This window comes from Dermacentor silvarum, chromosome 1, assembly GCF_013339745.2.
Source record: "Dermacentor silvarum isolate Dsil-2018 chromosome 1, BIME_Dsil_1.4, whole genome shotgun sequence".
Taxonomy (NCBI): domain Eukaryota; kingdom Metazoa; phylum Arthropoda; class Arachnida; order Ixodida; family Ixodidae; genus Dermacentor; species Dermacentor silvarum.
The window spans coordinates 257,957,441-257,983,542 of record NC_051154.1 but is presented as its reverse complement, the minus strand read 5'-3'; the positions used below and the strand labels follow the sequence as shown (position 1 = coordinate 257,983,542).

Genomic DNA, 26,102 nt, shown 5'->3' with positions numbered 1-26,102 from the left:
TATGCTAACATGCTTTACCGTATTTATTCGAATATAAGGTAATGTTTTTTCCAAGAATCAGTTAAGCCTCAAAGTACGCCCCCTCCGCTTTATATGTCAGGCTGATAGATTCAGTTACTATTTCAATATGGCGGCAGCAGCGCCACCATTAACGGCTATCCAGATTCCAGACGGCAGCACAGATTGTAGCGACTAATAAACCTTGGCAGGCGACACAGTACAGTATTTTTGTGTGTATAACCAGCACTCAGAATTAGAAAAATTTAATAATAGTAAAGGTGGGGTGCGGGTTTATGCAAATTTCACATTGAGGTGCGACTTCACGGCAGTGCAAATTTTGCCTTATGCTGTGGCTTCACGGCATATTGTGTGTCGTAAAGCCACACCATAAGGTGAAATTTGTGCTGCTGTGTAGTCATAGCTCAAGGCGAAATTCGCATACATAATCCACACCGATTATTCCGGGGGGCTTCTGATTATTCAGCATTTCGACAATCCCCACAGAGTCTGAATAATTGGTTGGGTACTCTATATCACCTTATATTCGTGTGCACTTTTCTTTTTCTCGGGTCCCCCTACTGCACCCTTGTCTTACAATCGTGACCACCTTACAGCCAAATAAATATGGTATGCATGTGCCCTGTTTTATGCGAATATGACAAACAAAACCAGTGTAATAAATGCTTCAGTCAAAGGGCAATGTACATGCATGTTCATAATAAGCATCATTGTACATAATGAATGGAAGCATGACCTATTGCTGCATATGTGCAAGTGCAGTTCGTGGCTTGCATGTGATGCCTTTTTCATTATGTTCAGGCTCAACTTTTAAGGTAACTTAATGTAACCTGAAGTGGCGCGTAAAGTGGCAAGGGATAAATATGTATCACAATGCATGGTTGTTAACCCATTTAATAACAGACAAACAATTCTTCATGGCAACAGTACAAGGACAAAGTAAACGAGATGCAGCAAAACAAACATACTCGAAAAGTAACTCTACTAAACTAGCACGCCATAGTACTCAAAGTACGAGTCCCAGCATGGCTTGATGTGGCTTCTTTCATCCTGTAGTACCAAGGACCAATATTGGTGTCTGCTAACATGTCTTCAAATGCTCTGCAGCCTTCCACGGAGCTCAGCACACCATAAACAGCCTGGATATGAGAAAACATACAGTCCGGATAAGTAAAGATTGTTCTTGCATAAGTTCATACATAAGCAGTTGTTTCCAAACAAACAAATTAATAAATAAATAAACACCTAACAACAACATAACATAGTATAATGGCATCAATGCATCATTTTGAGTTTTAATTTTGTTATGTGCAGCAAAAGGTCAAAGCATTGTACTGAAATTGCACGTCCTCTTTAGAACACTAATTGCAAGCAGTGCAGTATGGAGCAAACAAGAGGCAACATGCTGCTAAAGCAACTTGTCAATATAAACCGCATATTCAAAACGACTAGACGGCATGCTACAGTGATAAAAATGGGTAGAAATTTGCAATGTTTCTTGCCTATGGCAACCACTATTAATTAACAGAGCTTTGAGTTTTGAACAACTATTTGAAAATGTGTGTGTTGCATGAAATGGAGTGCATGTGCACGCAGTTGACTCTCTCAACAATCGCATGGACTACAAGTAGTACACAAACCTGCCAATTTGAAAATACTGCAGTCGAAGGTAAAGAATACAAATAAGTTGGTGAAAGATGCTACATTATTTTACTACTTCAGATTTATAATATAATTCATAGACTTTATTCGGTATGCCTACTGTGAACAGGCATTCGGCTCTACAGTTGCAACTAGAATGACCTGCACCATATACCACCATATACAGACAGAAATACAGTGTAGACCGCTTATAACTTAAGTCGCCGGAGTCGTGAATATCTGCACTATAAGCGGTACTGCACTATAACCAAAACAACGATTTTCAAGCCCTGCACATCTGCAAAACAAGCAGACCAAGCAGCCGCGCGTATCCGAGAATCGAAGCATGCGACTGGGAGTTTTGCATCCGTTAAAATTTACGAACATTGAAAGGTTAATGTCCAAGTACCCACGATCTTCACATGAAGCAGACAAAGCAATAATAAAAAAAAAAGGCTCAGTTTCGCCCGAAAGGCGAAGCATCAATTGCGATAGCAAATTAGTAGAGAGCTATAAGGAGTAGGGATAGTAGTTTTATCGGCTGCATAATCTTGACACATTCGCTTACTAACTGAATTAACAAGTGTGGTGTCAAGGCGCACAAGCCAACACGAATAGACTCGATGACCACAGACAACCACTGTCAAAACGCGGGCGTCGGGAAACGCGGCCGCCGCAGCGAGTGAAGGTTCGTGCGGTCTATTGCTTCAACAGAAACTCAGCGGCATAAGCACAGCGCATACAAAGGTCAGAGCAGTGTGGAGATTGCTTTCAAGATACGGTGCGTGTGACAACACCTACAGCCGGCACAGGTGCGAACGCATTTGTTGGCAGAGTAGAAGCCGCCTGAGCGGCGTAAGCACAGTGCATACAAAGGTAAGAGCAGTGTGAAGATTGCTTTCAAGATACGGTGCGTGCGACAACACCTACAGCCGGCACAGGCGCGAACGCATTTGTTGGCAAAGTAGAAGCCCCCCCCCCCCCCCCCCCCGCCTTAGCTCCCTCCCGAGCTGCCTTCGCGCTTTGCTCCTTTCGCGTGGGAGATTGCGTCGCCAGTTCCCATTGTGCCTGGTTGCAAGATAGGCATTTGGTGCTGCAGCACAGCGTTGCCCCCCCTCCCTCCCTCCCATACCCCTACGGCCTTTCGCGCGATGGAAGTTGCGTTTGCTCTCTGCTGTGCGTTCGCTCTCCGTGAAGGTGCGAGTCCCATGCGGCCATGATTTTATCGCCCTTGGACTCATGCTCCACGTCTCATGCTCCTCCTCCGCATCGCCCTCGTTGATCTCCTCTCCCATCGGTGGGCGCACCTCGTTGAGAACCGTGCTCGCTACCGCCCTTGTCGGCGAGATTTTCATTATAACCGGTATTTTGTCTCACACGGCTTCACTGTAAGTGGTATGCGTATACATGGAGTGCTATGGGAAAATTAACGGGAGTCTGAAAAGACCGTACTATAGTCGAGTGGGTTTTACAAAGCCTGGCTCTGAAATTTGGCCGGTGAATGCATTTGCATTTTCTCAGAATCATTTTTTCCCTCAACATGACAGAAATGAAGGATCACTGGCATCTATATGACAATTATAAACAAGCTCTAAACACTGGGCATTTTATGATGAGATCAAAGTTTTGGCAGGTACATATGAGTATACCTCAACTCACATGTCGGCACCTAAAACAAGGAAACATGAGAAGTCACTCTCACATTGATCTCACATTTGGTTACTTTAACACAAGTATGACCAGTTGCTCCAGCACTGTGACTCGACTCTTTTGTTACCGCTAGAAATGTGCTCATTTTCGGTGCTTTTATGTTTTGAGGTTTTATTTCCAGACATAGCACTTGCAATGCAAACTGCAATACATAAAGTTACAGCCAGTTACAGTTGCTGGTGTTTAGAATGGAAGTAAAGCAATAATAATTGGTCTGACAGTTTTTGAGAACTCTTATGTGAAACTTCAAAGCACCACAAGGAACACGAATAAAAGTAATAATTTGCTATTCTTAGTACAAGCACTCGGAGTAAAGAAAATCTGAAATATACAGTCGAATCTCGATAATTCGAACTCGAAGGGGCCCGAAAATTTGTTCGAATTAAAAGAAAGACGTACTTTTGAAGTATTCGTGCACCATAGCACGACGTATGAACGGTGCGAGTTGTGAAATATCGCGGCGTGCAAGCACATAGCGATCGAGGGCCACGAAACTGCCCACATCGACCAACGCTCGCTTCCCGATAACGGCAGGAAACGAAACTTCAGGGAGCGGGCGGCGCCGGGCGCGTGCAGGGACCGTCGAAGGTGAGGGAGGAGGGCGGGAGGGAAACGGGCCTCGGTACGGTTAGCCCCCGTAGCCTCGGCAACACCGTCGCTTCAGTGGCTCTCCTCGCGTTCCCTCACCCTTGACTGTCTTCGTGCACACCCGCCGCCGTGCCGGCCCAGCGCCAGCTTAGTCTGCTCCCAGAAGTTTCGTTTTCTGCCGTTAAAGCCAATGCTGGTTGAAGCAAGCGTTTGGCAGGCGTGGGCAGTTTCATTGGCCATTGACTGAGCCTCCGCCGTTGCTTCCTTCTGCGCCGCAGCCGCAGCGTTGGCTGAAACGTCGGCACATACACACATGTTGCGGCGCGACGCATGTGTGAAACGGTGACCTTGCCATTTGAGAGAGTGAAACTTTCGCCCGTGGTTCTTTTCATTTTTTCTCTCTCTGACTCTCTTTTTTTCTCCGCGCGGCGTTGAGGGGGTCTCTCCTCCTATGCAGTGTCGGAGCAATGCCGGTCGGAGGTGCCGCCACATGATTTGAGAGCATTGTCGGCGCGCAGCATGTTCGAATTAACCATCACAAATGCTTTCGCGTCCGAATTACCAGGCGTTTTCAACCATTTGTGAAACGGTGACCTTGCCATTTGAGAGAGTGAAACTTTTGCCCGCGGTTCTTTTCATTTTTTCTCTCTCTGACTCTCTTTTTTTCTCCGCGCGGCGTTGAGGGGGTCTCTCCTCCTATGGCAGTGTCGGAGCAATGCCGGTCGGAGGTGCCGCCACGTGATTTGAGAGCATTGTCGGCGCGCAGCATGTTCGAATTAACCATCACAAATGCTTTCGCGTCCGAATTACCAGGCGTTTTCAACCATTTGTGAAACGGTGACCTTGCCATTTGAGAGAGTGAAACTTTCGCCCGCGGTTCTTTTCATTTTTTCTCTCTCTGACTCTCTTTTTTTCTCCGCGCGGCGTTGAGGGGGTCTCTCCTCCTATGGCAGTGTCGGAGCAATGCCGGTCGGAGGTGCCGCCACAGTGATTTGAGAGCATTGTCGGCGCGCAGCATGTTCGAATTAACCATCACAAATGCTTTCGCGTCCGAATTACCAGGCGTTTTCAACCATTTGTGAAACGGTGACCTTGCCATTTGAGAGAGTGAAACTTTTGCCCGCGGTTCTTTTCATTTTTTCTCTCTCTGACTCTTTTTTTCTCCGCGCGGCGTTGAGGGGGTCTCTCCTCCTATGGCAGTGTCGGAGCAATGCCGGTTGGAGGTGCCGCCACGTGATTTGAGAGCATTGTCGGCGCGCAGCATGTTCGAATTAACCATCACAAATGCTTTCGCGTCCGAATTACCAGGCGTTTTCAACCATTTGTGAAACGGTGACCTTGCCATTTGAGAGAGTGAAACTTTTGCCCGCGGTTCTTTTCATTTTTTCTCTCTCTGACTCTCTTTTTTTCTCCGCGCGGCGTTGAGGGGGTCTCTCCTCCTATGGCAGTGTCGGAGCAATGCCGGTTGGAGGTGCCGCCACGTGATTTGAGAGCATTGTCGGCGCGCAGCATGTTCGAATTAACCATCACAAATGCTTTCGCGTCCGAATTACCAGGCGTTTTCAACCATTTGTGAAACGGTGACCTTGCCATTTGAGAGAGTGAAACTTTTGCCCGCGGTTCTTTTCATTTTTTCTCTCTCTGACTCTCTTTTTTTCTCCGCGCGGCGTTGAGGGGGTCTCTCCTCCTATGGCAGTGTCGGAGCAATGCCGGTTGGAGGTGCCGCCACGTGATTTGAGAGCATTGTCGGCGCGCAGCATGTTCGAATTAACCATCACAAATGCTTTCGCGTCCGAATTACCAGGCGTTTTCAACCATTTGTGAACGGTGACCTTGCCATTTGAGAGAGTGAAACTTTTGCCCGCGGTTCTTTTCATTTTTCTCTCTCTGACTCTCTTTTTTTCTCCGCGCGGCGTTGAGGGGGTCTCTCCTCCTATGGCAGTGTCGGAGCAATGCCGGTGGTTCTTTCATTTTTTCTCTCTCTGACTCTCTTTTTTCTCCGCGCGGCGTTGAGGGGGTCTCTCCTCTATGGCAGTGTCGGAGCAATGCCGGTCGGAGGTGCCGCCACGTGATTTGAGAGCATTGTCGGCGCGCAGCATGTTCGAATTAACCATCACAAATGCTTTCGCGTCCGAATTACCAGGCGTTTTCAACCATTTGTGAAACGGTGACCTTGCCATTTGAGGAGAGTGAAACTTTTGCCCGCGGTTCTTTTCATTTTTTCTCTCTGACTCTCTTTTTTTCTCCGCGCGCGTTGAGGGGGTCTCTCCTCCTATGGCAGTGTCGGAGCAATGCCGGTGGAGGTGCCGCACGTGATTTGAGAGCATTGTCGGCGCGCAGCATGTTCGAATTAACCATCACAAATGCTTTCGCGTCCGAATTACCAGGCGTTTTCAACCATTTGTGAAACGGTGACCTTGCCATTTGAGAGAGTGAAACTTTTGCCCGCGGTTCTTTTCATTTTTTCTCTCTCTGACTCTCTTTTTTTCTCCGCGCGGCGTTGAGGGGGTCTCTCCTCCTATGGCAGTGTCGGAGCAATGCCGGTTGGAGGTGCCGCCACGTGATTTGAGAGCATTGTCGGCGCGCAGCATGTTCGAATTAACCATCACAAATGCTTTCGCGTCCGAATTACCAGGCGTTTTCAACCATTTGTGAAACGGTGACCTTGCCATTTGAGAGAGTGAAACTTTTGCCCGCGGTTCTTTTCATTTTTTCTCTCTCTGACTCTCTTTTTTTCTCCGCGCGGCGTTGAGGGGGTCTCTCCTCCTATGGCAGTGTCGGAGCAATGCCGGTTGGAGGTGCCGCCACGTGATTTGAGAGCATTGTCGGCGCGCAGCATGTTCGAATTAACCATCACAAATGCTTTCGCGTCCGAATTACCAGGCGTTTTCAACCATTTGTGAAACGGTGACCTTGCGCCATTTGAGAGAGTGAAACTTTTGCCCGCGGTTCTTTTCATTTTTTCTCTCTCTGACTCTCTTTTTTTCTCCGCGCGGCGTTGAGGGGGTCTCTCCTCCTATGGCAGTGTCGGAGCAATGCCGGTTGGAGGTGCCGCCACGTGATTTGAGAGCATTGTCGGCGCGCAGCATGTTCGAATTAACCATCACAAATGCTTTCGCGTCCGAATTACCAGGCGTTTTCAACCATTTGTGAAACGGTGACCTTGCCATTTGAGAGAGTGAAACTTTTGCCCGCGGTTCTTTTCATTTTTTCTCTCTCTGACTCTCTTTTTTTCTCCGCGCGGCGTTGAGGGGGTCTCTCCTCCTATGGCAGTGTCGGAGCAATGCCGGTTGGAGGTGCCGCCACGTGATTTGAGAGCATTGTCGGCGCGCAGCATGTTCGAATTAACCATCACAAATGCTTTCGCGTCCGAATTACCAGGCGTTTTCAACCATTTGTGAAACGGTGACCTTGCCATTTGAGAGAGTGAAACTTTTGCCCGCGGTTCTTTTCATTTTTTCTCTCTCTGACTCTCTTTTTTTCTCCGCGCGGCGTTGAGGGGGTCTCTCCTCCTATGGCAGTGTCGGAGCAATGCCGGTTGGAGGTGCCGCCACGTGATTTGAGAGCATTGTCGGCGCGCAGCATGTTCGAATTAACCATCACAAATGCTTTCGCGTCCGAATTACCAGGCGTTTTCAACCATTGGAATACACTTTGACAGGACCACAGCGTCAGTTCAAATAAACCGGAAGTTCGAATTAAGCGTGTTCGAATTAACGAGATTCGACTGTACAAGATATGCACCAGGCTGTTAGTTCCCAACTTTTGTAAGCCAGATCATGCAAAAAAATTTGAAAGATTGTTGACATCAATACTAGCCATAGTGATGTCCATGTTATGCAGGAAAGCAGTAGCTTTTCAAATGTGAAAATGGGTAAGTTCCTATCGTACAGGGAGTATTTCTTAACCCCTTCAGACGCCAATGAATTTTGTTAAATGAAAACTTACTTTCACCACATTTCTTGCATATTCAAAATCATAAAAAGCATACAGCTGCAGAATAGATTAAAAATTTACAATTATTTAGTGACTTTTGTGAAGTTTACAAACTATGGACTTCATGCAAAAGCTCAATACAAAACGTTACATATGAGAACATCAACTATTTCATGTCTAGCAGGCTTGAAAATTATGCCTAGTGCAACACACTGAAAAACCATGGAAGGAGTTAACCCACTACATACAACAACATACTCGCACCAAGTAAGTACACACAACCATCTACCTTCCCACTCGTTTTACTAAAACATTTCGAGCCTGTTATTCAAACTTGCAACATGATTGCAATCAGAATAGTCTCAAGATGCATGTGACACATTTTAAATACCATTACTCTGATCAATGCGTTTGCTGTTAGACACATTTTCTTGGTGTACAAAATTGTGTACACAGCGTCTTAAAGGGTTAATACACATTGCAGCAGGCACCTAGTTAGTTTTTTTTACTGCACCCTTTAGGCTTGCGAAGCCATGTTTGTCAAATTGGGGAGCATATACTGTTTCAGAAGTTCCGTGCAGCACTGTGGAAGGTACAGGCCTCTTCGACCAATCAGGAGCGCAAACACATCTTAAATGTGTCCTTCCATGCCCTGTCGTCTACTAGCGGCGAGCGCATCTTCGAAGACAGTTCCCCTTACCAATCTCTCTCGATGTGGTGCAACGCTACATTAGTCGTACTTGACGACTCATCGCGTCCAAGTGAAATTATTAGTCTTTATTAATATTTTATAAGTTATGGACGCAGTGTTCTCGATGGCGTGCAGAATTGCAGTGCGCATACCTGCAACACTTGCACTCCAGCGGCTCAAGCTCACTGCGACGCGATGCATCCATACTACACCTTGCGAGACAAGGTGTAGTAGAGCTTTCGCTCTAAAACGAAGCAATATCACCTAAACAAAATCGTAGCTCTAAAATGCAGAGAAGCCTTCAAGTAAACATGTTCTGACTAGACCACTTGTAAAGGCCATTAAAACAAGCAACGGGTTCCGAACACTGGCACTACATCTCGCTTCGCAGGAATCTGCGCTCGATGGTCAGGTAGCGTTGGCTCTGCTGCACGGAACTACTGAAACAGAGTATAGACAAGCCTCCTCATACTTTTTTTTATGGTGTTCGATCAGCTTTTCTGTGCAAGCAAGGTGGTCTACCGTGCATTCAACTGGCACTGGAGCCTCCACATGCTTTGTTCAGTTCCTGTACAGTAATGTGAAGTGTTGCACAACATTGTACAGCAATGAATAAGGAGACATGCACAGGCAGTGTTCAAAATGTAAGAGATTTGACTGCTAGTCAAGCTTTGGTCGATGGATGGCCTAAAACCGACTGCGTGCTCTTGTGCGCGTGAAAACCCCACATGACGAGAAGGATTGCTTGTAATAATTAGTAGATACGTGGTCGAAATGTTGATGACTTAAAGCAACCCACGGTGGGAAAACTGAAGTTGCACTTAACATTAGTCGTACACAATTATCAAAAGAACAGGCACTCATGAGCATCTATCATTTGAAACATTGATAAAACAGCCTAGACGTCAGATTGGAAAATTAAACGACCTAAAGAAGCTTCTGTGTTTTTACTGCTGCTGTCATTTAAAATATTTACGTTACCGAGTCGACCAAAGTGCCAGGAAGACAAGAGGCTAGCCTCGACGATGCATTCAGTCGAAGTCTACTCCCCAATCGGCTAAATATTGTCGAATGTGACAAACAGTTAAAAGTTCAGTCGTCATTTCAGACGGTGCACGACGTTGCTAGTAGAATTCCAACGAAAATTTTTAACAGCGCACAGAAAAACTGTCGATCACATTGGTCGATTTCTATAGGCAAAAGAGTTCAAGGGAATTACATAATGATTATATTATGGGCAGTTTTGAATGCAACTGTTTTTTTGAACTGGGTGACCATTTACAAAGAACTTGCCATGTCTTTTCTAAAATCAAATTAGTCACATTTGACATAATTAATCACTGTGCAGTAGCTATTTCACTCCTCCAATCATGATGCTCAGCAAATAGTGCACACTGACAAGCTGAGCAAATCGAATGATGCAGAAGAGTTTTTGGCATCACAGTCAGCTGACTGTCCGATGGAGTACAGTCGAACGCGGATATATCGAATTGAAGGGGATCACAAAAAACTTTGATATACAAAATAAAAATTGAATGGAAATATTTTCAAGAGGATTTCACTGCAGCTCGTTAAACACAATAATTCATATATGTGGGTTCAATATATCCGGGTTCGACTGTAGTACATTTCCTGGACTCTTTAGCATCACTTTCCTACAAGGTTGTCAGACCGCTGCTGCTTGGTATCAAGTGTAATTGTAGTTGTTTGTGTTACCATGCGTGTGTTAGACTGATTGATTGATTGTTTGACTGACAGGGTTATACATTCCAAAGCAACACAGAGGCTATGAAAGATGTTGCAGCAGAGGGCTCTGAATTGCATGCATCAAGATGTCATTTTCACTGTCTCCTAACAGAAATTTTGCCTTTGCCCATTTTTACACATAAAAGTAGAACATGTGAGCATACCTCTTCAAAAGTGCAGGGGGGTAGGGGTACAGAATTGACATCTTTTAGAACAGAAAAAAAAAAAAAGGAGGGGGGGGGGGGGCGGTGAGATCTCTAAGTTCCCTTCCTCAACCAAGTCTGAGTAGTAAATGGCTGGCCACAGTGTGCCATGCACAGTAAGCCATGCACAGTAAGCAAACTAATGGCTGAATTAAATCCAGGGGGTGAAGAGAAAAAAAAAAAAGTGACAGCTAGGAGGAGACTGTCACCCTTCCGGATGAATGAGGGGTCCGTGTGCGTTCTCTGTATCTGAGACACAGTGCTGTTGACTGCATCCAAAATACAACAGCTGTAATGTTTTTGTTTGTACTAACCATGTACTAGTACTTGTTAGAAGTGTGCTCAACACACAACCATTGTAAGAATGAGGCTTCAAAGGAAAAGCAACCGTGCATAAGTACATGTGGCAACATGCTTGCTTCTTTATCTGTATTCTGTAGCACCATGTGAACTGATGGTAGAATCTACACATTGCGCCTATTGTGTTTTGAGATGGCATTATTTTTGTTAAAATCAGGGTCCATATTTTATAAGGACTGTTCTGCCTTGATTCTATTCCATTTCTAATTGTCCGTTGCGTTGTGTGGCCAACACCGGTGATAACAGTAGCACGGCCTTGTGCAAGCCAATGAGAAACGGCAAAAAAGACTGGAATGAAAATAAAGTTGTTATGAAACATTGCCCCAAGAAGCAGAAACTGGAACCAAATTTTTAGGCTTATACATTAGATGATAAACTGGGCGTTTACCTAAAAATTGTGATTTTTGCATTCAACAGTTTATCTTGTAAATGGATACACATAAGATTAAAAACCATAATCCATGACATTAAAGGAGCACCAACATAAAAATCTTGCATCTTGATTTTTTTTTTTTGCTTTACTTAGGTAGCTCTCTCGACTCAAATTATGGTATGAAGCCTCTATTCCCTGAGAAAACAACAACTAATTAGTTACGTCCCCTTTTAATGAGACCAGTTCAAACTGCGTGCCAAGTGTAATGCAGCTTTGGATATGGAAGCGCGAAGCTGGTTATATCATAGTAACGGGAGGTGGTGGTCACACAATATCACAAATCACTCACGTATGCATCAGTCAGCCCAGTGCAGTGCTTAAAGACATGCAATGGCTGTCATTGAAATCTGGTTACACACCACCAAAACTGGCCCTTCCATCCTTCTGCACTTCTCCCAAGTTCGATACAGATTAAACCTGGTCTTTTGTTGTCACTTCACAAGAGCACAGGAGGCACCCCTCCCCTCTCCCTTCTTGTCCCATCTAATGCTCAATGGATTCCACTTTTGGCAGTACAATCACGGTGTGAGAAAAAAAAAATTCTGGGGTTTTACATGCGAAAACCACCATCTGATTATGAGGCACACCATAGTGGGGGACTCCGGATTAATTTGGACCACCCTGGGGTTCTTTAACGTGCACCTAAATCTAAGTACACGGGTGTTTTCTGCACTTCGCCCCCATCGAAATGCGGCCGCCGTGGTTGGGATTCGGTCCCGCGACCTTATGCTCAGCAGCCCAACACCATAACCACTGAGCAACCACAATCATGGTCCGAGTGCATGTGCCAGTATAATGTGTGGTACCATGTAACTATTGCCTTCCATTTCCATGACGCATCCAGCTTCCTGCTTCATGTCTGAAGCAATTGCATATGACATTCATTTTGAATTAGTTGCATTAAAAGGCCAATATAATTTGTTTATTTGTGGTGTTCTTGAAAAATTAAGACTTTGTGTCATACTGTATTTACTCGCGTAATGAACGCATTCGTGTGATGAACTCACCCCCCGCTTTTCCAATCAAAAAGTGTGTTTTTTCTTTACCTCGCATAATGATCGCACCTTGAACTTGCTGCTGTGAAGTAGGAGAGACACAGTACGATTCGGCATCTGATATGGCGTCCGGCGGGTACGATTGTGTTGGACGCCGTATCAGATGCCGAATCGTACCGTCTCCTACATTTACAGTATAGACCACTTATAACGTAACCGCTTATAGTGCAGGACCGGATATAGTGCGGTTTTTTCAGACTCCCGTTAATTTTCCCATAGCACTCCATGTATACACGTATCGCTTATAGCGCAGTTGCGGGAAATGAAATACCGGTTACAGTGCGACTGCCTGCGAGTACGGAAGTCAACAGAGACGGCGAACGCTCCCCTCATACGGGCGCCCCAAGGAGTGCTCGAGGAAGAAAGACAAAGTGGAGGAGAAGGGCACGTGGTGCGAACGAACAGCCAGTGAGACTGAAACCAGAATCTTGAATGCGAGTTGTGAAATATCACGGCGTGCATAGCAAGCGAGGGCCACGAAACTGCCAACACCGGCCAACGGTCGCTTCACGATAACGGTAGTAAATGAAACTTGAGGGAGCGGGCGGCGCTGGCACGGCACGGCGAAGGGCGCACGCGGAGACCGTGGAATGTTAGGGAGGAGGGCGGCAGGGAAGCGGATTTCGCCTCGGCAACTCTGCCGCTTCGGTGGCTCCCCCTCGCCCCCTCCTCGTAGCTCCCTCACTTTCGACTGTCACCGTGGCGCTGCCGCTCCAGCCGGCCCGGCGCCAGCTCCCCGAAGTTTCGTTTTCTGCCGTTATCGGGAAGCGGGCGTTTGCCGGCGTGGGCAGTTTCATTGGCCCGCCTGGGACAGCGCCGCTGCTTCCCTCTGCGCCATAGCAGCAGCGTGCAAGGTCAACACGTGACTAGAAAGTAGAGGAAGCATAAAGGAGAAAGAAGGGTTCACTGCCATTTTCTACACGTGGCTACGGTAGTGTGGCTGAGATGTCGGCACGTACACGCATGTTCCGGCGCAACGCAGAATCGGCGACCTTGCCATTTGCGAGAAGGTGAAATCTCCGCCGCGTTTTTTTCTTTTTTGTTTCGTTCGCGCGCGACATTGAGGGGTCTCTCCTAAGCTGTTACTCTATGGCGGTGCCGGAGCAATGCCGGTCGGATGCGCCGCCCCGTGATTTGGTTCGAATTAACGAGAGTCGACTGTAAATTGAATGCAAACGTTCTAGCCGCATTCCTCGACTGTCGCATACGCGTGGCGGCTCGGTGCCTTAAAAATTGTTGCTTTGGTTATAGTGCGGTACCGCTTATAGTGCGGATATTCGCGACTCTGGCGACTTACGTTATAAGCAGTCTACACTGTATTGCGATGCAATTATACGAGGTCTGTTAGAAAAATACCCGACCTTAATTTTTTTTTGCAAACACCTGATGGATATGAAACAAGCGCGCTTGCATCAGCCGACCTTGAACCTTCGTCCACATGCGCAAATTTTTTCCCGCCTGCTGATAGCGTCAATCGCTGGGATGCAGCATTTCAGTGAGGTAGTGCGCAGCGCTTTCGTCGGTTTTTTTATTGCAAGGAAAATGACGGAGCGACTGGAGCAGCGCTACTGCATAAAATTTTGCCAGAAGCTGGGCGACAGCTAAGTGGAAACCATTCGAAGTTTCAGACGGCTTTCGGTGACGATGCTGTGAGCAGCACACAGATTGAGGAGTGGTACAACCTGTTTATAAAGACGGCCGCACATCGGTAGAGAGCGAGTCACGCTCCAATCGGCCATCAACATGCCAAAATGAGCAGGTCATTGCCAAAATGAACGCTGTGTTTATGCGGGATCGTCGTGTGACTATCCGAGAAATTGCGGAAGAGGTGGGCATCAGCACTTTTTCTACACATTCCATTATGATGGAAGATTTGGCCATGAAAAGAGTTCCGGTGAAATTCGTGCCGAATCTACTCACGGTGGAGCAAAAGCAACTTCATGTTGAAGTCTCTCAGTACATGCTGGATTCCACAAACAGTGACCCCGACTTCATGAACACCATAATCACTGGTGACAAGTCTTGGGTGTACAGGTACGACCCGGAAACCAAATCCCAGTTGTCACAGTGGAAGCATTCCACACCACCAAGACCAAAGAAGGCCCGCCAAGTGCGCAGCAACGTCAAAGTGACGCTGACTGCTTTCTTTGACTCCCGCGGTGTGGTACACTACGAGTACGCACCACAGGGTCAAACAATCACGAAAGAGTACTACAGGGATGTCCTCCGTCGCCTACGTGATGCTGTGAGGCGCAAGAGACCGGAGTTGTGGTCAATGGGAAATTGGCGCATCCATCATGACAATGCTCCTGCACCAGACTCCTGTAGTTCAACAGGCTCCTTACTCTGCTGATATGGCCCCCTGCAACTTCTGGCTGTTTCCCGAAATCAGGAGGCCGTTGAAAGGAGCGCGATTTCAGACAAGAGAGGACATTATGGCTGGAGTCCCAAGGAGACTACTTTGAGGGTGATTAGGTTTCCAACACTCCAGTTATGCCAGTTTTTTTTCTTCGGCCAAAGGTCGGATACTTTTCTAACAGGCCTCATACCAGGCGCATTTTTGCCGTCGGCGCCGACTATTGCGAATAGGTCTTCCGCATTCAAGGGGTGTAGACGGGAAGGGAGCAGGGCAGCGCATCAGCGCACGCCCTGCGCTGCCCCCCTTCCTTCCAATGCAGATCGCTTTCACAATAGGGCGTGCACCCTATTGTGAAAGCGATCTGCGTTGGGAACTGAATCTAAGTGCAACAGCAGCTTATACCTTTGTGCGTGCTCCGTTCTTGCTGCTCGGTTTGCGTTGAAGCGATACACAGCACGAAGGTCACTTTGCTCGCTGTTGCTGACAGTGAGTGTCCGCAATCATCGAGCGTGATGTGCTCATGTTTGCCTGTGCACACTGACACCATGCTTGTTAATTTACATAGCGCATGTTTGCAAGTTTATACGGCCGATAACATTACTATCTTTACTTCGTATAGCTGTCTACGCATTTGCTATCGTAATCAATGGTTCGCCTCTTGGGCGTAACTGCGACATTTTTAGAGGTGGCCTTTGGAAGTGGCAACTTTTTTAGAGATGCATGATGTTTTTTTACCCATTTGACATACATTAAGGTGTGATGCTCCAAGAAAGGGCCATGCTTGCATAATTATGCAAACTAAAAGTTACTTGAGAAGTGCTGCTACAACATTATTGTCTTTTTCAACTTTTTTAAGGAATAGCTGTATTTACCCCGCATAATAAACGCACCCCCAACTTTGCGAATATTTTTTGGTAAAAGAAGCATGTTCATTATGCGAGTAAATACAGTAATTACTCGGTCAACAGCTGTTCCTTAAAAAAGAAAAAGACAATAATGTTGTAGCAGCACTTCACAAGTAAGATTTAGTTTGCATAATTAGGCAAGCATGCCCCTTTCTTGGAGCATCACACCTTAATGTATGTCAAATGGGTAAAAAAGGTCATGCATGTAACGGCATGGTGCTTTGAACAACGCATCTCTCATTTGAAGTATATGAGGATGTCAATCGACCATTTACAAAAAAAGATGCTGCACATGCACAAGAAAGACTGTTTGCAACCACGAACTCTTGTCCACAGACAAGTAGAACAAATTATTGTTCCCATGCAACAAATGGGCATTTAATACACTACTTTCTGGAGGTAATGAAGCGGTAAAGGCTATTGAATGGCAGCAATAATTTTCCTGTTGTTGAAGGGTACACTTGATGACCACATCACACTATGACCACATGAGATTTTAAAAAATTCTCCAAAAGCCTTGGTGCTCACGCTTCCTACCTGGAAGGACTGCACTTACAGGGAGAAATGGAGTGGATAAGAGTTTTAGTTAAAAAATAGCCTTTCAGGACAGAGACAGCAGGGCAGCCGAATAACCGAATTTTGCAAATGGTACATTTTGCATTTACTAGGCATGGTGCAAATTGCAATGCAGCCAACTTTCGTTGATGTCACCTCAGAAGGATGTGAAATTGTGGTAATTTTATCTGATGTCTGAATGATAAAGGTAATTTTAAAAGATGTTTCTAACTTGTCCACTGGATATGTCTAACCATAGTTATTTCTACTTGTGCTAGCAAGTACAAATGAATGCTGGTTCAGTGCTGTTTGCAAAAAAAAAAAAAAAAAAAAAAAAAAACCATCACTGGTAGTGGTTCCCTGCTGTCTACCATGTGCTGCCCTTGAGGCTTCGGCTGGCCTGCAATATGCACTGTTGAATTGACTGAAAAATAAGTGTGTGCACATGTGTGTGTGAAAAAAAGTAGGTGCTGTAGAAATAATCTTACTTGGCAAAGTAAGGCATACTTGGCATACTCTATGGGCATGAAGTACTGTTACACAAGGTCAAGTGCCGTTTGTGCTTAGTCTATGTTGCTACAGTTCTTATCACTTGCAAGCCCCACTTATGGCATAGCACAAATGAGCATTCTTCATCAGTCAGTGACATACACACGTATATGTAAGCGTCACACACCCTTTCACACAGAATTTGCCTGAAGTTTGCCCAACAACTCTGCCAGGCATTCCACGTTGACAGTATTATACGACGATGTGAAACTACCAATTTTTAAAATAGTGTGCAGTCCACAGTGCGCGCTTGTCCAAAAAAAAAAAAAAAGAAGTTACTCATTAAATTACTTTTAAAGATTGAGACCTGCTCATACATCCAGTTTATCGAGCTAGCACATTCCAGCACCCCAACAAGAAATCTCCAGTACTCCTTGCAAATAAAGCAAAACAGCCCTTAAAGCATGTTTGGGTAAAGTACGACGGTGACTGCACTCTTGCATACAACAGTAACAGACACCCCCCCACATTTCCCAAATCATCATTGGGCATCACTTGACGGAACAGCTGCTGTTTGTTCTTGTTAAGGCATAATCACATGCCCGATGCATACTGTCAAGTACAAACAACACCCTTCTTAGCTATTGCAAGAATTGCCGTCAATACAGGAGGAGATTGAGAGAGGGGGGAGTCCATGACTTTTGCTCGTGAAGGTACAGCAGTGCCCTCACTTTGTATTTCACTACTTAGACTTCTGGCGCTAATGAGACACTTGAAAATGTGGTAGTTTCTGCACATTTTTTTCATAAAATTCACAACATTTAGATTATTCTACATGATCTCGCAGAAATTTAAGCATGAAAATATAAGCATATAATATCAGGTTTTGCCAAACAATGGGATAGCCTAAATCACATATAAGAATGTAATGTTTGGTCTTCCTTACCAGGTCAGCAAGGTTTGGAAGGCTTCCTCCATGGAATTTCTCCTTCGTGCCTAATGCCATCGTCCATTCATGACAAGCATCTCGAAAGCTTTCTCTGACGTCGTCTTTCAGGTTATGCCTGAAAGAAAAAGCAGTATTCGACAAATAAGCTTCCTTCATGCCGCAACATCAAAGAGACAGGTGTGTACCATCAGCTGTCGATACTGATGTGTCACATATTGGCCATGTGCACTGGATTTCCTAGTTGTCTTAAGCATCTGATCTAGGCTGCACATTACTGAGGCCATCTATTCAAGCAACTGTGGCAGTAAAAAAAATAATGGCAGGTGGATATTCCTGCTCATGCACCTCTGTGCTAGTGATGACATACCGAGTGCGCGAGGTATTTGAGGACATAATGACGACTTCAGGAATAGCAAGAATATTTCAGGCAAGATGAAATAGATTCGTTCCAAACATTTCAGTGTTTCTTTTGCTGCTTCTTTTATAGGAGTGTTAAATAAAACCATCATCAGCCTCCATTATTGACCGAATTCAGCTTCGATAATAGCTGTATGCCTGCATCAAATAGTGCATGTCGATGTTGGGAAGTGCTTCCACAATAGCAGGCTTTAGCAAGTTTTTATCATTGTTTGGCTGCTAGTTAGTCTCCCTCTCAGTGACACCTGCCGTACATTGCAGCATACAGGTTAAGATATTTGGAACTAGGAAGCTACATTAAGGGTGACGTGACCACAGAAGTTCAAAAGCAAACATCCTTGGGTCACGCTGATGCTTGTGCTGTGGGAGCAAGCAAATCTATTACTTAAAAGTGATGCTTAATGAAATTGTGCATAGGAAGCTTGAATATTGGCTCTCGCGCTCAAAGCCGCTTTGCAAGGCCCATAATCGATTTTTCGAGGTTCTCACTCCACCTGCTTGGGAAACTCAACCGCCTAAATGGCATCTGACCACTGGCAGCACCTATTGGTCACCAAAGATTATATTGACTAAAAACAAAGGATTTCGCGAGATAAAGAAAATTGGCAATCTCCAAGTCACTGTGGTCAGCGTGTAAGGAGATTACGGGAATGAACAGCTTTATCTCCAGTGTCAGACTGAAAGCCAATACCCTGGAATAAATATGCTAGACAGATGACAGAGGGGTTGGTGTGGAGGCAATGCTTTATTGTTTTAGACTAATGGTAGTAATGGTAATTTTGGCAGCACACTGCCGCTGGTCCGTATTGCCATTTCTTTTTTCTTTGCTGCTCCTCGTATTCACGCTGCTCCTAGGGAGTCCTAACTATGCGTTGCCTACCCATAGCGGTGCTGCAGCAACAATGAAATCAGTTGCTAGGCTGGTTCATATATGAAAGACTAGTGATGTCACTCCCATGTCGCAAGCTGCCGTCGCCGCAGGAGCTCGCGCAACAGTAATCTTTATCGGGAAATGCATGCGGGGAGCGCTATGTGCTTCGCATTGCTATCAGGAATGCCTTATCATCAATGATGTGGTTTGGATGCTTGTTTTGAGCTTGTTCTTTATTGAAACGAATGCTGCGCTGTATATTGTATGCGTTATACCAAGGTATGTATGCACTTGCTTCAATTGCTGAAGGTTTTTTTTCCCCGCGAGGACGCGCCGCAAAAAATCCCGAGCAACTGTAGGCTAACAGCTCCGCTGTAAAATCGGGCCCCTTGGTTCTCCTTCTACTCATTCATGGCATAGCAGGGTCTGGACTTCAGCAGGTATGATGCCTTCAGGTAACATACAAGGCTTAATTTGGTCAGCTGCTTACTCCTAAAAGTTCATATACTTCACATACTATGTGATGCCATCAGTCAAAAAGGTGTTCCACAACTGCCGCCATGGCCTTGAGTGGTGGTGGCCAACACTCCCAGGGTTATATCTTGCACACAAATACCCAAGAATGTGGACATGGTGAGCCGCCACCGGAGCACAATTGGAAGTGTTATGCACACTTAATGCGGAGGTTGTGCATTCAGCTCACATTGGCGTCAAGTTGTTTTTTTGTCCACTTTCAAGGCCCAACTGCATGCACGTGATATTTAAGCGACGCGACAGGCACACCCTGTCACGCTGTCGTGTCGCTGCATGGAGCAACCACATGAACGCGATATCGCGAAAAAGAGTAGCGATGGATTTACATTGTTGTGCAAATAAATGCTATCGTGCGTGCGTAAAGAAAGCTCAAAAATACCATCCCCAGTGGAAATCTGTCCCATGCCGCTAGTGTAAAATGCTGTGGCGCCATCTGGTGAGCAAAACTTAAAACACTTTCTCGGCTCTTGGTGGCATCTCAGGCTTAACAGCGCCAAAATTAACTACCGATCTCAATAATAACGACAAGAGAGCGCCGATACTTTACCCTTAGCTAGAGATGAGATGAAGTGATGACTGATTGTACTATTTATTTTTTGCTGTCACGGCAGAGAGCAAGTTGCAAGAGCGAATTCAGATCGAAGCAGGCTGACTGATTGCTGCTATATTGTTGTGCAATCGCTGTCCCCAGCAGATGTCGTCGCGCTGACGTACGGGCGACAAGCGATATTTTCTGGCTGGCCAGAAACCAGCGAAGTGACCAGCAAAGGGGGCATGAGAGACATCAGGCAGGCAACGTGTCGTCTCGTTGTGCCTGTCCAGCTCTTCGCGGATGATCTGTCGTATGGTCGACGCTAAGTCAAATGAAGAGCTCATATCGATACTGGCCACAGTGGTAACATTGGCCAATCGGCCAAACTTTGGCGTTATTCGGCGCATCTTCAGCGCCTCGAACGTACGACAGTGCTTCATGACATCAGACACTGAAGTGAGACTGTCCTTGCCGATCAGAAAATTGTATACATCCTTTGCTATGCCCTTGAGCAGGTACCCGACCTTGTCTTCCTCGGACATTCTTGCGTTGGCTTGCTTGCACAATTTCAAGATCTCTTCGATGTAGGCAGTGCAAGTCTCACCAGGTAGCTGTGCTCTCTGTGCCAGGGTGTGCTCTGCGCGCTTCTTTTTTGCGTCCGAGTCGCCAAAGCATTCCTTTAGGTCATGAATGAAACGTTCCCACGTTGTTAATAATTCTTCGTGATTCTCAAACCACATCAGGGCAGTGTCAGTGAGAGCGAAGACAACGTTGGTTAGTTGGTCGGTAGTGTCCCAGTCGTTGGACTTGCTTACCCGTTGGTAATGCCTGAGCCACTCTTCTACATCTTCACCTGCTTTCCCGGCGAAAACCCGAGGTTCTCAGTAGTAGCGCCACATACCAGCAGGCATCGATCCTGGAGCGGCAGGCATCGGTCCCCGAGCGTCTCCTTCATTGGCCATGTTAAAGCCCAAACCGCATGAGAGCGATTTTGTGCGCGACAGCGACGAGCGACGAAACGGGCCATCGTGCGGACAGATCGCTCGGTCTTTTCACTCAATTGCTCGGTTCTGGAAATCTAGAATTCGTTGCTTGTCACCCGGAAGTGCTATGAGCGACTAGCCAATAGCGTGAAGCCGGAACTGGATATACATCAGTCAAGTACTACCGATTGTCGCACGGAACGAGCAAACGACTAGATTTTGATACGTGCAAGGATAATAACGTAGTGCAAGACCTTTATAAATATTTATGCTGCTCTTTACACTAAAACACATCAACTTAAATTAATAAAGCAAGTGTCACGCCAGTTTCGGTGAGTATTTGCTGCCCTCATACTGGCAACACCGGGGAGACCTTGCTCAAGATCGTCGCTCGTCTCGTCGCTCACATGCGGTACGACTTGTAGGCGACGAGCGACCGCGACAGCCATCTCCATCGCGTCGCTTGACGCTGTCGCGCGTGCATGCGGTTTATACTTAACAGACGAAGGGGGCAGTCCGGCGAGGTGACGACTGCAGCGAAGAATAAATGGCTCTGGGTCCGTCGTTACTTCAAGTACCCTGCACCTTCCACCAAAACTGTTATGCCGCGAGAAAAACGGAGTTTATTAAAAAGGCCTCAGGGCGAGCCTCCGACGGGCAAAAACGTTCTCTTTCTCGTCTTCTCCGCTCACACTCCTTCCTCTTCTACTCATGCGGCTACATTGACTGTAATAATATATATAATTCCGAGAATGTAACCTCAAAAAAACACTACATATCATGTACCAAGCTGTGATTATTTTCTATGTAGGAATCTGAGGTGGTCTAGCGCAATGTCTGGGAGGATTGGCACGGCAAGACCCGCATGTTTTTTTGCATTCTGCATTCGAGGCTTAAGCTTAGAAATTCTCTGCCAGAAGAAAAGCTACTTCATCGTTTACATTTATGAGACCAAAACCTATGTATTTCTCTCTAATGTGGCACCCTTATGCTAGACAGAACATTACCAAACTAGATTTTATTTCAAAAGAAAGCAGTTGCACGTACTTATTCTAAAGCTAAAATGACCGATTCCTTTAGACGAGCCCTGAACCACTTCTTATCAAAGTGGAGAAAAGCATTTGAAGTTAAGTGAAAATAGGCTATTTCAAAAATACTTTACCGCAAAGAGTATTTCAATGCATTCTGCAGAAGCAGAGTTATTCGCAATCAAACAAGGCCTCCGCTGTGCTCCTGTTCCTTCTGTAATGCCTTGCATAGCGAAGGCTACGGAGGGGGCCTGGCCACAATGCTCCACCTTTTAAATGTCACCGTGGTGCACAGTTTGGATCTCTTTTTCGATGTTAACGTAGAAGACGCCACGACTTCCGATTCTGGTGCCTATGACGTGCTAAACGTATGCCAATCGCAGTTGTCCTCAGCGAGCCGCAGTGTGCTCAGCCAGTGGACATCTGGCGGCACGCCGCGGCGGCCGTGGTATCTATGGTATTTAGCCGACCACAGCTACCAATCGCAGCAGTGTATGGGAATCGGCTTATTACGAAATAAAGCATCCAGAGAAGAGTGAGGAACATGGCTTCTGTTGAAAAGAGAGCGTTTGAGAGAAAAGTGACTTCACGCTCCACTTGTGTGAGCTCCACGTAGCACGTACGACAAAACTTGGCTTAGATGTTCACAGCAGCGTGTGCTACCTGTGGACTACGTTATTTCACCAAGCCCGAGGGCTGGTTCAGGGCCCCTTTAAGGAACTTATGATAGATAACAATGTTGGACCACTTGAATTCGCTACTTCTTAACCAGATGTTGCCATTCAGCCCTATTGTAGACTTCACACCTTTGCCTACAAGGCACACACATCATATGGCTTAACCTCATTTTGCAAAAATGGACATAGCTGGCAGAAATCATCTTACGAAACCCTATTTATCACATTCCCAATAGTACTGTTCTTTTTTTTTCCTGCGTTTCATATGCGATATTTCTCTTCTGCTTATTTTAGTCTGTTGTGTTGTATCTATCTTGTACCATGATATGCTTGTCACGCTTAAATAATTTTTTGGTTTCAGGTGTCTAACAATAACAATTATAAATAGTAATAATATTACAAAAAATAACAAGGTCACCTTTTTTTGAGCCTCTTGGCTACAAAGTACATTGCAGCGGCGCCTACATAAACGACCAGCAGGCGCTCCCAGGTAGGAAAGTTTTTCTCCCATTCGCCAACTTCCGAGAAGTAGTTGAAGGCCTGCAAGGCTTCTTGCCATGTGCGGTACACATTTGGAGAAAGTACATGAACCAGAACATCATCTGCCCACATGCGCCACGTCATCTCCTCCCTGCATTTGAATAATTCAAGAACAGAATGTGGCAGCTCACACAACAAAAGTTCGCAAATCGCTTTTATGGACTATGTTATGGACATGGAACAGAGTCCACATGGTGCTAATAATGCTTGGGTATTAAGCTCGTAGTGAAAATGATATATCATGCAGTAAGATTACGTTATTGCCGGAAATGTGAACCATACACTCACTTCAGGTCATCGAAAGCTTTTCCTTTTGCAGGAGGATTGTCCATCATCAGAAAGTACTTGTTGAAAACTTCGAGAGACTCTTTTCCTGAAGCATCCTTAACCTTGACTGGGTCATACAAACAGAGGTATTTTCTGATGCCGCCCTTAATGTCACGGAGGTAGCTCTGCAGCATACTGATGATAACTGTGGAGTCGTTAATTTGCTGTATGAAAATGAAAAAGGACAAGTAACTCATCATGATTAAGTTTGAAATATTGCACAAGAACTGTCGTAAATTGCTTCTGCATAAAAAAAGAGGAAATGCAGTAATGACAAACCCAGCAGTTGTCAGCTTCTTCTACGAGCAAGATCGGTACTTTCTTGTACTCGGAAAACTTAAGTTGCTGACGAAGCACAGGGTCCACCTCGATGACGTTGTACGGGATGCCATAGAAATCTAAGAAAGCCCGGACTTTGCAGCAGAATGGGCACGTTTGGTACTGATACATGGTTATCTTGAGACCAGTTTTTGTAGTCGGCCCGTTTACCTACGTGAAGACCAAGGAAGCAAAATGAAGGCTACACTAGTAAGGCACTTCGTTCCCGCAAAGTGAACAGCGAGAACGATCGGGCTAGACATTCGTGCATCGCGGGCAAGAAAACAGAGGTGCTACACTTGGATAAGAATCGCACAATAAGAAGAACGCAAGGTCATTCGGAGAATGAATGAACATGGCTACGCGCGGCGGCCGGTAGTCGCGTCAACACATCTGTCATCGTGCTAACAAACAAGCACAGTCACGAAATAAAGCTACACTTACGACACGTGAAAATTTTGTCCCAGGACTGCTTATATTTTTTGTGTTCAGCGGCGACAACATATCGCCGATAGGATCTTTTCTTGGTTCGACGCTTCGCATATAAGCGTGACCAACAGCGCCGCAGGCAAGCCCAGCCACAGCAAGGAAACGCAGTTTGCCAGAATTCCATTTAGATCCAGTGCGAGCAAACGAGCTCAGTTTTGCAGCGTGAATATTGGCGTACGTGGTAGGTGGTAAGAAGCATTTTGCTAAAGACGCACACCGGACAAATCGCGCACTGAGAGCCGCCATTGCAATGTGTGCCGGTTGTTGGTGGCGATCGGTTACCATTTGAAGCACGACAGCTGCCTAACTAAAAATGTCGTTATCTGTAATACTCAACAAAAAAATTATTCTATTTCGCAAAAGTAAGACCAATTTTTTATATAAGCATTATTGGCTTTGAAAATAATGTTACTTTTTACAAAAATTTGGTGCATGTAAAGACGGGACTATAGGGTTTACTACACATGACCTTCGAGATCAGACGGCGCTTGCTCACGTTCCAATTTCAGAGGCCATGTAAGGAGGCTTATGGCTTAGTCCTAGCAGGGTCCTTCAATGCTTCCTTCATAGAGTTTCTCACTATAACACCTAGAGGGTAAACTGGCGCCACCGTCTATGCGAGTTTCTTAAAGGGCTGCCGTGCCCTTATGGGAATGACGGGACACAACCTACTGGAACTCCAGACCACGGTGTAAGAAGAACAGGTGATCCGACGACACGGCGACCGCTGCTGCGCAACGCGTCTCACAAATGGTGAAGTTTCACGTCTGCACCGCTGCACGGCAGCACACGTTAGGAGGCCAAAAAAGCGGGAAATTCAAACGTGTAAATAATTGTAACTGTACGTAAAGCGTGTTTAAAATAATTAAAACTAATTTTTTTTACCGTTTCTGTGTGCCACTATACTAATTGAAATCCATCAGGCGCCGAAACAGACGATAATGTCTCCGGCATTGCGGTCGCGTCGCTGGATCTAGCAGACGGCGTTTGACAATGCCTGGAAGCAGTCGCAGAAAAGTGGTGCGGGCAGACGATAAGTTATCTTTTCTTAATATTTTGCAACGTTTGCTTTACCGTTGAGCAATCAGTCACCCTTGTTCTCGGTAAGCGCTTAATAAAGTGTTCCCGTGGTATGCATAATGGAAAAGGACGAATCCATTTAATCGCAAGAAAGGGGAGAAGAGAGATTTGCCGTTCGAGCCGCGACGTTGACTGGCGTAGACGGATCTAGCCTGACTATGGGCAAGAAGTGTTTCGTTCCAAACTGCAAGAGTGGATATGCCTCGTGCAAAGACAAAGTATGTATGTTCAGTGTCAATAAAGAGACGAGTCGACTGCAAGCATGGCGGGATGCCATACAACGTGAAGACCGAGTCCTGCGACCAGGGGACTACGTGTGCGAAAAGCTCTTAGACCCAATGTACGTGTCAAAAACATGGACGGCAATGCACAACAGAGTTGTTTTAGCCAGCACGACCCGAAGAGCTTATCTAGCTAGAGATGCTGTGCCGACTCATTTTCCGGCTACTTCACACTACACTTTCAAAGAACTGTGTCATGAGTTCTTTCAAAGAACTGTGAATCACGAGTTACTGAAGCTAGCAGTGGCGCACCGACGGGGGGGGGGGGGGATTCGGGGGTTGTAACCCCCCCCCCTGAGGCCGACTTAACCCCCCCCCTTTTGTTTAACCCCTTTTCTTTCCTTACGAATTTGAGTGCTGCAACTAAGATGTAAGACGCGAAATCAT

General features: G+C 45.9%; 1 protein-coding gene across 1 annotated transcript; it reads right to left on the bottom strand.

The window, feature by feature from the left end:
* Window positions 1–892: 892 nt before the first annotated feature.
* LOC119439734 (prostaglandin E synthase 2) lies at window positions 893–24,639 on the bottom strand. The gene is made up of 6 exons (XM_037704856.2): window positions 24,310–24,639; window positions 23,827–24,036; window positions 23,509–23,711; window positions 23,099–23,311; window positions 17,636–17,753; window positions 893–1,157 (listed from the first exon to the last, which is right to left on the bottom strand). Exons 1-6 carry the CDS (start codon window positions 24,637–24,639, stop codon window positions 1,008–1,010), a joined length of 1,224 nt encoding a protein of 407 aa, XP_037560784.2. The 3' UTR covers window positions 893–1,007.
* Between the last annotated feature and the right edge of the window lie 1,463 nt (window positions 24,640–26,102).

Coding starts and splice junctions, on each gene's coding strand:
- LOC119439734 (XM_037704856.2), bottom strand. CDS start 24,639: ATGGTAACCGATCGCCACCAACAACCGGCACACATTGCAATGGCGGCT. Junction 23,712..23,826: donor AAGAAGCTGACAACTGCTGG/GTTTGTCATTAC, acceptor ATTTTCATACAG/CAAATTAACGACTCCACAGT. Junction 1,158..17,635: donor TTCCAAACCTTGCTGACCTG/GTAAGGAAGACC, acceptor TCTCATATCCAG/GCTGTTTATGGTGTGCTGAG.